General features: G+C 38.8%; 2 protein-coding genes across 3 annotated transcripts in view; one reads left to right on the forward strand and one right to left on the reverse strand.

Annotated features, from left to right (window-relative positions):
- Nucleotides 1-1396: 1396 nt before the first annotated feature.
- LOC109053338 (C-type lectin domain family 19 member A-like) lies at nt 1397-4551 on the reverse strand. 2 transcript variants are annotated; one of them, XM_042714920.1, is made up of 5 exons: nt 4230-4551; nt 3319-3496; nt 3119-3173; nt 2513-2645; nt 1397-2148 (listed from the first exon to the last, which is right to left on the reverse strand). In XM_042714920.1, exons 1-5 carry the CDS (start codon nt 4315-4317, stop codon nt 2072-2074), a joined length of 531 nt encoding a protein of 176 aa, XP_042570854.1. In that variant the 5' UTR covers nt 4318-4551; the 3' UTR covers nt 1397-2071. The 2 variants fall into 2 exon arrangements, with proteins under 2 accessions (XP_042570854.1, XP_018926289.1); XM_019070744.2 differs by having other exon boundaries at nt 3119-3212; nt 4230-4546.
- Nucleotides 4552-6946: 2395 nt separating this feature from the next.
- LOC109048735 (serine/threonine-protein kinase SMG1-like) overlaps nt 6947-13239 on the forward strand; it is a 38136-nt gene continuing 31843 nt past the window's right edge. Inside the window, 12 exon segments of the mRNA XM_042724792.1 lie at nt 6947-7208; nt 9513-9667; nt 10305-10457; nt 10575-10711; nt 10800-10858; nt 11786-11999; nt 12090-12215; nt 12299-12321; nt 12323-12369; nt 12446-12543; nt 12641-12814; nt 12993-13217. Coding sequence (XP_042580726.1) covers nt 7132-7208; nt 9513-9667; nt 10305-10457; nt 10575-10711; nt 10800-10858; nt 11786-11999; nt 12090-12215; nt 12299-12321; nt 12323-12369; nt 12446-12543; nt 12641-12814; nt 12993-13217 — 1488 coding nt within the window. The 5' untranslated portion in view covers nt 6947-7131.

Genomic DNA, 13239 nt, shown 5'->3' on the forward strand with positions numbered 1-13239 from the left:
TCCCTCTGTTATTCATTTAAAATATTTGTTTAAACCATTTTGCAATTTCAGTGATGACCCTGGCAATACACTAATTAAATCACAAAAAAAGATTCAGGCTTGTTTGTGTAAAAATGTTCCCCTCTGCAGGCTTTAAGAGGGAGATAATTACTCTGAGGGTTACAAGAGGGTCAATTAATTACTCTCTTCATCAACAGGGGAACAGCTTAACCCCTAATGTCCACGTGACTCCTGGGTCAGGCACAAAGACATCCATCTAGCACATAGAAAAGCACAGGTAAACAATGGAAAAGCACAGTGGAATAGAAAAATATGTTTTGTGTAAACAGCCCCTAACATTTTCTAAACATTAATAAAAATATTTTCTAAATATTAATATTTTGCCACTAATGTTTTATAAATATCGAGGTGTATTCTTAATAAATAAGCATAATTAATGACAATTATGACAATTTCTTTTAAGTGTAATGCAGTTCATTCCTCCTCTTGTCATTCCAATTCAGTTTCCAATACAACATTCTTGAAAATCCAGATCTGCTAATAAATTGAAAAGACACCCATTTTTAGCTTTCTTAATTTTTGGTGAAATTTGTGTGGATAAGAACAGATATTTTGGTCACTAATTGGCACAGCACATGAACTAGAGAGAAAAGCAGAAAAGGTCATCTGCCTAGCTGAGGTTAAGCTCTTTTTGTCTTTTGAAGCTCTGCAGTCAAAAGAGGCTTAAATGCCTTCTCTATAAGAATCTAACCCTCTAGGTCACTGAGAGATAAATGTGCACAGATGGACACTGACAGTGTTTGAGATTCCAGATCAAGACTCAGGAGTAATTATATGGACACACATTCCTGTCTCAAGGTCCGCGAGAAATTAAAAATATCCTTTCTATCAGAAACAAGAGACATTTTCTGACTTTTTCAAATTCTGGGGTCTCCAGCAAAAGTATCCTATTTTAAAAAAAAGAAGGAAATAATGTCACAAAGTGAACAAAGTGTTTGGTCCAGTTCAGTTTAGACATATACTGCAGCTCACAATCTACAATAAAAATAAAGTTCCTATATTGGATTAATTGGTTCCAAGAAGAACATTTAACATTCATGCAAGCTTTCCATTAGACAAAAGGATCTTTATAAAAAGACTCTTTAGATTATTAAAATGTTTGGCACAGAAACAAATGCTTCTTTTAAGTCCTGGTCACCGAAAGGTTCTTTGGGAAAATATATACATACATACATGTGTGTGTGTGTGTGTGTGTGTGTGTGTGTGTGTGTGTGTGTGTGTGTGTGTGTGTGTGTTTGTGTGTGTTGTGTTGTGTGTGTGTGTGTGTGTTGTGTTTTGTGTTGTGTGTGTGTGTGTGTGTGTGTGTGTGTGTGTGTGTGTGTGTGTGTGTGTGTGTGTGTGTGTTTGTTTTCTGGAAAATATGGTTTATGAGGACACGAATGTGTATAATGTCATGGGTACTACAACATAAACATGGTTTATGAGGACACTTTCTGCGTACCTGTAAAAGGGCTTAAAAAACACACTACATGGTGTTTTTCGAAATTAGTTTTTTTATGTAAATGGTAGGTTTAGGTGTAGACTTAGGGTAAGTGGATAGAAAATACACTTTGTACATTATAAAAATATTACACTTATGGAGAGTCCCTGTAAACCAAATATGCAAGAATATGTGTGCATGTGGACACCAGTGCAGGTCTCTGGCTACAACTAACTGTAATTCGCAACAATATCACCAATACCATTGTCCAATATTAGCAACAGCACCTCTGATTTAAAAAAAAGGGTTAATTTCCAAATTTGTGGAACAGAGGAATGTATGTCATGACTCATAGCTTCAAAGGACCAAGAAAACAGCACTATAACAACAGTGATGGGAGGATGAAAGGGGCAGGGAATTAGAGTAATGGGGAGAGAAATGCAAATGAAGTCCCTACAGCAGGCTGGAAAGAGCCCTTCATCACTGCAGGGATGGAGATGAGCAGACATCTTGTTGCTGCACTGTGATTGAGTGATGCTGATGTGTCAGTGTTGATGATAAAGAATTGGATAAACAATCTTGGATCTGAGGTTAGTTTTCCAGTGTAGGAATCTTACAGACGAATGGAAAGGCCTTATCACAACTGTTGTCGTTCCAAGACCTCAGTGCTGCAAAAGATGGAAAGTAATGTTACATAATTAGTGGGGCTGTCAATCAACTATATACATCTCTTTTTATTGGTTCCACAAAAATATTTAGCAGCACAACTGTTTTCATCATTGATAATAATAGGAAATGTTATTCAAGCACCAAATCAGCGTATTACAATTATTTCTGAAGGATTGCTTTATTTTTTATTTTAAAATGTAATAATATTTTGCAATATCACTGTTTTTGCTATATTGAACAAATACAAATTGCAGCCTTGGTGAGCACAAAAGACTTCTTTAACTTGCAATGACAAAGTTCCTGGTATGTACTAAATTAAGTAAATGAATTGCTGTTTTATGATTGAAACTATTGTGAACTCACCACTGTTTTGTCTGTACCAGATCTCCACACAGTCCTCCTCCTCAGGGATGCGATGGATGCCATCATCTGGTTGATTTCCATCCCAGTAATTGTATTCATAGGGTGACCCATCTGTCCACTCCATAGTGCCCTCCTGTCGACAAACTATGATTAACAATGCTATCACATTTGCTTGCTCCTTGCCCTTTGACCCTGAAGTGACAACTAAAATCTTCCTGCCAGGCATGAGTTTACAACTTTGGAGCTTTTTGGATCATTTGATCCAGGATCTCAGAGAAACTTTCAGTTTACAGATCCGGGGTTGCAACTTCATCCATAAACTATCTACCTCAACCTGGTGCTAGACCAAAGTGTCCAACGCTGTCTGGAAATGATTAAACGTCACTCAGAGAAACCATAATTTCCATTCATTGGATTATTAGTGGGAGGTTTTACATATATACTGGGCTTGGCTTTTTACAACACAGACAAGCTATGTCAATCATATAGCTGTTAATGTTTTTCATGCATGGGTAATACAAATTATGACTGCTTCATACTGCATCCTAGTAAATAAAACATCAGTGAATCATTCACGCACTACATGCTTAATGTTATCCTGTTTACCTGTCTTCTATCATGAAGGCCGATCCAAATATCTGTTGGAATTCCTGGTACACGGCTGTTTACAAGATCATAGACAAACACATTTTCTTCCCAGCTATGAAAAAGTTATGAGAAAGTATATATTTTAATTGAAGCTCCAGCAAAATCCTGTAATGTAAGACAAATTGTGGCATCTCAGCACTGTAGGTGGGGAGTCAAACCTGTGGATGGAGGTGAGTTTGGCAGATTTGTGTCCGTTTGAGAACTCGGCACAGTACAGATCTGCCTCAGCCCAGGTGCGGTTCAAGGGGAAGAAGCGGTAACAGTAACCCTCGAATTCAGTCCAGAAGAGCGGACATGTCACAGGCTGGTTTGAGTCTGACAGTTGCAGGGGCAGTGCTAGAAGAACCGGTAATGACTAATCCATTTTAATTTAGCAGTTCAGTACAGTATGAGCACATAATAGGTCAAACACTTACAAACACCACAAAAATATATATTATTACGTTATTTGAAACATCATCTGGAAAGTATCTAGCTGATTTCAAAACATATTGTCATTGTTTCCTTTTCACAGCACACCAGCCTGCTTTCAATTTAGCTTGAGCTGTGCAAGAGCTAAAGAAATTCTGTTACACGACAAAAACTATTATAAGCTACACTTTCCACTAAATTATAAATATTAAAGTATTTTAATATTACATTACAATAATGTAAGTCAGCTAAATGTAATAAAAAATGTGTCCTAAATAAATGATAAATGAATTGTAATGTTAAGGCATTTGTAGGAAAGCAATTGAATTATTTAGTATAGTGGCAATTTTTCCAATGTAATATGTAACAAGTAAACGTTTCTTGCCTTTTTACCTTGAAAGATGCTTTCATTGCTAGTCTGCGCTCTTGTAAATCAATAAAACATGCAAGCATAGCATTGATGTCACATCCTAATTCATTGAGAAAAATGGCTGCAAAATGCAGGTTAAAACTATACATTATTAACAGAAGCATCTATAACTTGGCAAAGCATCTCTGGTTTAGATTGAGATTGTCTATTCGCCATGTAAAGAAGCAAATTAAAGCATATTAACTGTGTCTGCACTCTACCCTTGTCTTTGGTTCTGGTGGCACTCACCTTGCGTGATCTTGATGTTAGTTGAAGGCAGAGCCCACACTGGGAAGCCGGTGATCAGTAGGGCTAAACACAATTCCCAACAGAACATGTTTAGTTCAAGAGAGAGGAAAATGAGATCTGGAGTGTGTATGTGTGAGTGTGTGTGTGTGTGTGTTTGTGAGCATGTGTGCTGCAGGACAGTCTGGAGTGTTGGGGAGATTAGAGGGTGTGTGAGCCTCTTTCAGCCTCTGCCTTTTTGTTGGACTCTTCTTACTTGGTCAAGTCCAAAACACTGACATCAGTTTGTGTAAGAAAGGGAGAAAGAGAGAAGAATATTTTGTGTCATTAACCCAATGTAATGCTCCCTGGGTGGACAATTTATACATACACTATCCTTCAAAAGTCTGAAGTCATTAAGACTTTTTTTAAAATAAATTAATATTTTTATTCAACAAGAATGCATTAAATAAATCAAAAGTGACAGTAAAGACATTTATAATGTTATAAAAATGTCTGTTTCAAATGAATGCTGCTGAAAATTCAGCTACTAGCTTAGTTCCATTAGTCTCCCCTGACACCGTCTTGCATTTGATAGTGTCTCTGCTTTATCTCATGGTATTAAAGGCCCAGAATTCCTCTTATCTTTGTGAGGGCTGCAGTCTAAAACAGCTAAGGGCAAGAGTGTGGAGATATGACTCATTCTTATACTGAAGAAGGCCTCCATTTAAGATCTCCAGACGAGACTGAAGCTAAATATGGTCTCTAAAATGAGTCATTTGGTATGTCCTGTTGCTGCATCCTGGCAGGTTTAGACAAACAATATCAAGAACAAGAAGAATATATCTTTAAAGAACTTTTCAAGCTTTCAGTTACATGCCTATTTCACTGCATAGTAGTCATGTGCACACTGCACCAAAATTCGATTGTCAATTCACCTTTCAGTCCGGTTCTGTACAGAGTACAGTTCAAGTGACAACCGCATTCTACAACCGAACTGAATTCTACAAACCCAAACAACAAGCCCAAAGATGCTTAATAATAAGCAGACATGACAATACTTTGAGAGCGCACTCTGAGAAGCAGCTGTCCAATCATAAATAACGGTGGCTTAGTTAAGAACGCCGAACATTAGTCATTGGTTGCTGTAATTCTTCCATACACACACAAAATCATAATTTAGGGGATTCACTCTTGTATTTAATACGATAGTCACTCCTGAAACTGTACAATGTGTATGTGGCCACATGACTGGCATTAGGGTTCTTCAAAACCATCTTTTCAGAACCACATTCCCTGGATCACCAAACTTTTGACCAAGCTAACAATGAGAAAGTAGCCAAGTACCCATGACCTGTTTGAGGAGCTAGCTAAAAATATCCTTTTTGAGTCTGGTATTGATTTTGAGTCAGTTCAAAGCTAGCTGATGTGCAGACATGAGATGAAACATAGCACCCCCTGTTTTATTGGTAGAAAAAAAAAATGTTCTTGTTGTACATTTTACACTGAAAAGGCGTGATTCATTCCAGAAAAATGTATCTGTTTATCTTTTCTTACATTTTCCTACATTGCTTGTAATGTCTCAGGTGTAGTGCAGATGGTTGGTGCACCATTAGCAGCAGCTGTAAAAAAAATTCAGCACTTCCTGTTGCAGGACAATCGAACAGCTGTACATATTGTTAATTATGAGAGCTGAGAGCTCTGCTGACCTCCAGTGAGCAATTTCCATGAAATTAGAAATGCTTTCTGCTGTGCTTAGGGTTTTTTTTTTTTTCTCCACAAAACACAAAAACGTGGCCAATAATGGTTTGCAGTATAGTTATAGACTTAATTAACAGTCATAGTTAACTCAAAGGGTGCAATAACACACTGTGAGCCAGATAATCTCCTTAAGTCACCAGCTGTCATCTCTGTGTACTGCTACAGTGTTTATTGTGCACATTGTTGCTTAGCAACTTCAAATCCATGAATTGAGGTGGGCAAGAGTGATATCACAGCATCACAGCAAGACTTTGTGAAAGAGAATGTGCCGTTTTGAGTGGACCATATCTTTCTAATTGCTGGAATAAGTGCAATGGCCTGAGTGTTACTGAATATTACTTCAAGACATGACAGAAAAGTAGAAGAACACAAATATTAAGCTGATGAATTCTGCTTTAGCTCCTTGCTACCATCTTGTGGTGTAATAAAGCAATGTGGGCGCCCTGAATGGATACAAAAACAACACTGTGTGTCCTCAAATAATAAACCAAAATAGACTGACATGAGAAACAAATGATTTCTGGAAAATAATAATAATAATAATAATCAAACAAGAGAGTTTATGCTCAAAACAAGAAAAAAAAAACTTAATTCAAATGGGAAACAAGTTTATTTTGCCTACCCCAAATATATATATTTTTCACGTTTTAAGCCCAAACTCATTTGATTTTGATCAATCAGCTCTTCTTCGTGTTTCTCCATCTCATGCACATCTTGTCACTAGGCAACCACAGTGAATCAGGCTACCTCCACAGATGTTTCTGTTTTCTGCTCAGGTGAAGTTAAGGTGAAAGCACACATTCAAATAATTACTTTTTCCTGCTTAACCTGCCACTTCACTTGCTAAGCTTCAAGTGAACGAACAACCTTGGAGTTATTAGTCCACAGTTCTGCCATTATGCGTGTAGGCACCATGGGAAATGTATTTCACTAATAACAATGGAGCTGCAGTTATTTCCATCCACCGACAGATGGAGAAGCCGCCGGGTGAGCAGCAGTGAAGGAAAGAGTGGAGAAATAGATGGGAGGGTCAGGCCGCTGCCTCTCACTTTCAAACATACAGTGCATTTCAACCCTGTGCATGGTCATAAACTGAACGGTGCAATTAGGGTTTGTTTGCAGACTCTTCCCGTGTTAGACGGGTCATGCTGTCTTCTCGAAGGTAATGAGCCGCAAAACCCTCGGGTCTCGGCTGAGCAGCGCCCACAAACTGCAGCGAAACTGGAATGACTGGCAGCCCAGGTCAGTAGCGCAGCACGCGGCCGAGCGCTCGCACTGCAGACCGAGGCTTCAGCAAGGCCTTGCTCTCGGCAGCCTCTTTATGAAACGCGGCAGCGGTCTATCTCCACGTGAGGAGACTTCTCTGAGCATTCATCCCTCACCACATCGCACGATAATGTCGCTGAGCTCTAGTCTGTGGGAATAACAACGCCGCACAGTTAACCCGACAGATGTCAAACGCTCTTGTTCATTTTTTCAGGTTGGTTAGCAGATTTAGCATAAGCTAACGCACAAACAGTCGGAGAATACTGGCGATATTTATCATGCTTGTGTTTGTTCGCTAGCCTCGGCTTGTAGACCAAGCAAAAACGTGAACGAGAAACAGCAGGGTTTTGTGGTTTTGTTGACGGACACGCGGATGTATTCAGAGTGTCGTGGCGTTCATTTGTGGTTTTGTTTGGAGAAACGCGTGTGGTCTGACACGTTTAATCTCAAGCGACATAAGGTTACTATTTCAACATTTGCGATAAAATTAGTAACGTACGTCGATTTATGTTGTAGTGTGTATACTGCAGACATACGGGATAATATTCGTCTCATACTGATTTAATACATTTTTGAACTCCTCCAGTGAAGCTCACGTAAATCGCGACGCTTATGTCCGTTTGCTAACCAGCTCCATTATTTTAGTTGTTAGGTTTACCCCTGACTGGGAAGCGGATTCCTAATTTCTAACCTTACACGTTTATTTGTAGTTTTAAACCTGTCTGATTTGGACATTTTCATAGTTTAAACCGGACAAGCCAGCTGAAGCGTGGACTGAGTGTCAAAGTCAGTCAAGTGTGCCTGTGATTGTCTGGAAAGCTTAGGAATTGGCAACGAGTACATTGAACTTAATTCGCGAAAACTGGTTAATTGTTTGAATTCAATCTTGAGCTTTCCTGCTCATTAATTAGTCTATGTATTTATTTAGGATGACTGTTCACAGTTTTCAGATGAGTTTCAATATTTGAAACCATGTGGAAAAATGGAATCTTAGCTGGACTGTCAAATGACGTCTTGTCCTTAAGTCCCGGATGCAGATCTAATTTTATGACTAGCCAGGAAAGATTCGCGAAGTTTGCGTCTTTATCGAATTAAGGGTTCAAACTGTGAGTATTGTTGCCAATACTTTCTGACACGTTAGGAAAGTTTGCAATTAAGTGTTTGGCAGGTGATATAAATAATCAACCTCATATTTCTATGATAGGTTGGATTATTAGTTATAGTTCACAAAAAAGGAAGTCATCTCATTCAGTCAGTTCACATGTTCCAGACCTGTATATGACTGATTTTCATTATTGGAACACACAATATACATTTTTTAAAAATATCCTAGCCACGTTTTTTCCCAACATGATGGAAGTTAATGATAATTGACGCCAGGTTCCAAATTGAGGTGAAAAAATGTGAGAGTTTGATTAAATTGATATCTGTGTTCATTGATCTTATCAGTGTATTTAATGATTCACTTCATTGGTCTGAATGATCCATGTGCAAAGTTGACTGATCCAATTTATCATTTAGCCTTGCATAGAAGAAAGGCTTATAGATCTGGCCTGACATGGTGGCGATTTAAATAATGAAGGTGTCAGTTTTTGGGTAAACAGTTTGGTAGATACCTGTTGATTTATTGTTCATTCCACTGGCAACAATTAAAGTTAGTATAGATCTAACTAAACATTCGCATTTGTTCAGTAACAATGTGTTCTTATGTAGATGTTCTTTTTGTAAATAAAAAAATAGATATGTATACTATCCTTCGAGAGTTTGAGGTCAGTAAGATTTTTTTAAATACTTTTATTTACCAAAATGCATTAAATTGATCAAAAGTGGCAGTGAAGACGTTTTTTTGTTTTGTTTTTCCAAATCAGCATATTAAATTGATTTCTGAATCAAAATGTGAAACTGAAGACTGGCTGCTGAAAAGTCAGCTGTGCCACACGGTAATTACATTTTAAAATGTATATATAAAAAATATATATATTTTAAATGTTTGTTATTTAACAATCTTACTGGTTTTACTGTATTTTTGATCAAATAAATGTAGCCTTGCTGAGCAGAAGAGACTTTTCAAAAACATGAAAAAATCTTACTGATACTGGCTTTTGAAAGGGTTTGTAAACAAATCGTGAAATTTTATGCATATGATGTTATGAATGAGTAAAGACCAACCCCTTTTTCTCCAGTTGCACAATAAGTGGTCACCTCTGGTTAAGCTTTAGCATGCTGACTTAAACGTGATCATGGGCAGTAGTCACTGATGTTATATTGAATGTTTTTTAGAGGCGACAGTCTGTCAGCCAGCCAGGACGGTGTGAAGAGCAGTGTCTCTAGAGACCGCGGATCAGAAGTTCTTTTTGACGTTCAGCCCTCTGACCAGCCTGGCACCCCACCACTGCACAATGATGCCTTCACTGCTGCAGATGTACTCGAAGAAGGTGTGTTCTTCATCTGGCCCTTTGTTTAGCCTGGCTTTAATCACCTGGATTACATCTGCCAGTGTTTTTCACCTTCATTACTGTGGTTTTCAACATCAATACTGTGTGTCATTCTGCTGGTCCGGTACCTAAGGGTTGGATGATTTTGATTTCTCTCTTATGTGTCACCCTGGTTAAGGTTTCTTTATAGAAATAGAAAGAGAAAGTTATGTCAGCAAGGTTTTTTTTTTTTTTTTTTTTTTTTTAGAATGTCCCAGAGGTTCCTCGTGCTAATAAATTCATTTTTATTTATTTTTTTAATCTAGGTCTGGGCAGAGTGATTGTGTATATTGCGGAATGTAAATACATTTGTCATTGTTTGTTAATAGCTTTTTTATAGAGAAAAATACAATTATAATGCTGTATATATTAGGAAATAAAATCTTTGGTATTGTGAAATAAGATTTTGGTTATATCACCTACACCTAGATTATACAATGTAAAAAAAAAATAATAATATCCTGCTTATAAAGCATAGGACCTTCTTTGGTGGTACAATGTTCTAACATGTAATTTATGCCTTTTAATGTCTCTTGTGGTGTTTTTTCAACAAATGTTATTCCTTTAGGGAAGGAACTGACGGTATTCTTGTTTCTAGGTGGATATGATGCTGATGGAGGCCTCTATGAAAATACTTATGGTCGGAAGTCGCTGGGGCAAGAGTTGAGAACCAATGATGTGACTACTGATATAACCACTTTTCAGCATGGAAACCGTGCTTTAGCTGCAAAGGACATGAGGAAATCACAGGGTACATTAACCTTTCAGTGCTCATATGTTGCTTGTTTGGAATGAATTACCTCAGAGCTTAAGTGGGGCTGTTGCATTCATTTATTTACTAGCATCACTTTTTTTTTTTATGTCCCAGACCGACCGTTGGCTCACTCTGAGGAGTCTCGTCTGGCCAATCTTCTGCGGAGAATATCACGGGAAGATGACCGGGAACGCAGACTGGCCACTATGAAACAAATGAGGGAGTTCATTGTGCACTCTGAAAATAAAGTGGTACGGTCTGACACGCACAAATGGATTTTTATGTGTCTCCAGAGTTAAACTGTTTTTAGTCTTTATTGTTTGTATTCATACATTACAGGTCCTAGTAAAACAGCTGGATTCCATTTTGAGCACCCTGAATGACATTTTGAACGAGAGGTATGACTGCACAGCCTATTTTTAACACAATGGGGAGTTATTAGAATTCACTCCATTGAGGGTATATTTAGCACTTCACTGTTCACGAAGTGTTACGAACACCTTGCTGAATCCTACGTATAAACAATTTAACCAGCCATTATTACCTTTTGCCATACCTGAGAAAAGTTAGCCATCCAGTCTGGGAATTTTTGGAATTTTTATAAAATGGACTGGGTGTTAGACACCCCACTCCACAGGAAGTTATGATTACAAAGTCTCCCTACACTTGTATTTTGAGTGCCATTCATTGGCCAAAAGAAGAGAAAACCCACAATAAGCAAAGTTAAATATGAAATTGAATGTCTTTTTCTAAATTTCTGTAAATATTGCAGTTATGAAAGTGAACATGACATGACGTGGCCAAGTATGGTGACCCATACTCTGAATTAATGCTCTGCATTTATCCCATCTAAAGTGCACACACACAGCAGTGAACACACACACACCGTGAACACACACCTGGAGCAGTGGGCAGCCAATTTTTTTGCTGCGGTGCCCGGGGAGCAGTTGGGGGTTCGGTGCCTTGCTCAATGGCACCTCAGTCGTGGTATTGAATATGGGAGAGAGCGCTATACATTCACTCCCCCCACCTACAATCCCTGCCAGTAGACTCAAACCCGCAATCTTAGGGTTATGTGTACGACTCTCTAACCGTTAGGCCACTGAGACAGCCTACAGTCTTAATTAGAGGTCGACCAATGTATCGGTTTCAATTTATTTATTTTTGTGGCTGGGCAAGTAAAAAATTTAACTGGGCCAGTAGAAAAAATCCTTAGCGTTGAGCCTTAAAATAAGAAGGATAGTGTACAGTCAGCTGGTCATTATTGCATAAATTTATGCAATATCTGATCTCACGGTTCTTTGCGTTTCTGTTTGGCCTTACAGTAGTAAGCTTCTGCAGGAGCTTAGGCAGGAGGCCGCGTGCTGCCTGGGATTGCTCTGTGCCGGCCTCAGTTATGAAGCCGAGAGGATCTTTAAGTGGATGTTCCTCAAGTTCAGTGTGTCCACAAAGGATGAGGTGAAGCTTCTGTACCTGGTGGCAGTGTACAGGGCACTTGAAACTGCAGGGGAGAAGAAGGCTTTTTCAGCTGTAATGCAGGTATTTATTCAGCTCCATTGGTAAATCTTGGATTACCCTTCTGTATAATCTTTTTCTGTGGCTGAAATGTTTTACCGTTTTGTCAATCAGTTGGTGATGAGCAGCCTTCAGTCTATCTTGGAGAACTTGGACACACCAGAGCTCTTGTGCCAAAGTGTAAAATGTATTTTGCTGGTGGCACGTTGTTATCCACACATATTCAGCACCAACTTCAGAGTAAGCGGCACAAGTCTTAAATTTAAAAACTGGAATTCTGAAAGGAAAGAATATGTAAACGAACTGCTGCTTTCATTTTACAGGACACAGTGGATATCTTAGTAGGCGCATATAGACCACACACAGAAACAGTCTCTTACTCAACAAGTGTCTGGTAAGATTTGTTTTATATGGGTTTCATTTCCCTTTTTGGGAAATGACCTGTTTTACCTGTCTCAATCTGTTTCTAGGCTGGTTACAGAGTCTAGAGCAGTTTTGGGTGGCAGATTTGGCCTTTTCAACTACATTATTGGGTCAGTTTTTGGAAGATATGGAGGCTTATGCTGAGGTAATAAGAACTGTTTTCAGTTGGTTTCTCATTGTCCCTTAGTTATGAGATTTCTGAGGTTCTAATACTCTTCTAATTTTTTTTATTTTTTTTATAGGATTTGAGTCATGTTGTATCTGGGGAATCAGGAGATGAGGACATTCCCCCTCCCACGGTATCCCTGCCAAAACTGGCAGCCCTGTTGAGAGTTTTTAGCACTGTTGTGCACAGCATCGGAGAACGGTTCAACCCTATCAGAGGGCCTCCAATCACAGAAGCATATGTCACTGACGTTAGTATCCAACACACATGGCCTCTGCTTCTATTATTTGTTACTGTAATACAAATAGATCATCTAAGATAAACCGCTGTCATTTATAGATCAACAAACACTTTTGAACAAGTTGAGAATACACGCATGCAGTCCTTTACTGATCTGACATAAATTGTTTGCATTTTCTCACTCACAGGTTTTGAATCGAGTTTTGGCTTGTGTCACCACAGCCAAGCAGGTGTTCTTCTCGGAGGCAGTGCTGACCGCAGGAAATGAGTGTGTGTGTGTCCTACTGGTGAGCATGGACTTGGGCAGCCAGCTGCAGATTGATGCTGTAATCTCTTATGGCCTAGACCAGCTGGACAGCTGCCAGTGCTGCGGACCAGAATACAGCATGTCCGTCCTCACCCTGCTTATGCTGGTAGGACTTGACTTGATTAATC

Source organism: Cyprinus carpio, chromosome A3 (assembly GCF_018340385.1).
Source record: "Cyprinus carpio isolate SPL01 chromosome A3, ASM1834038v1, whole genome shotgun sequence".
Lineage (NCBI taxonomy): Eukaryota > Metazoa > Chordata > Actinopteri > Cypriniformes > Cyprinidae > Cyprinus > Cyprinus carpio.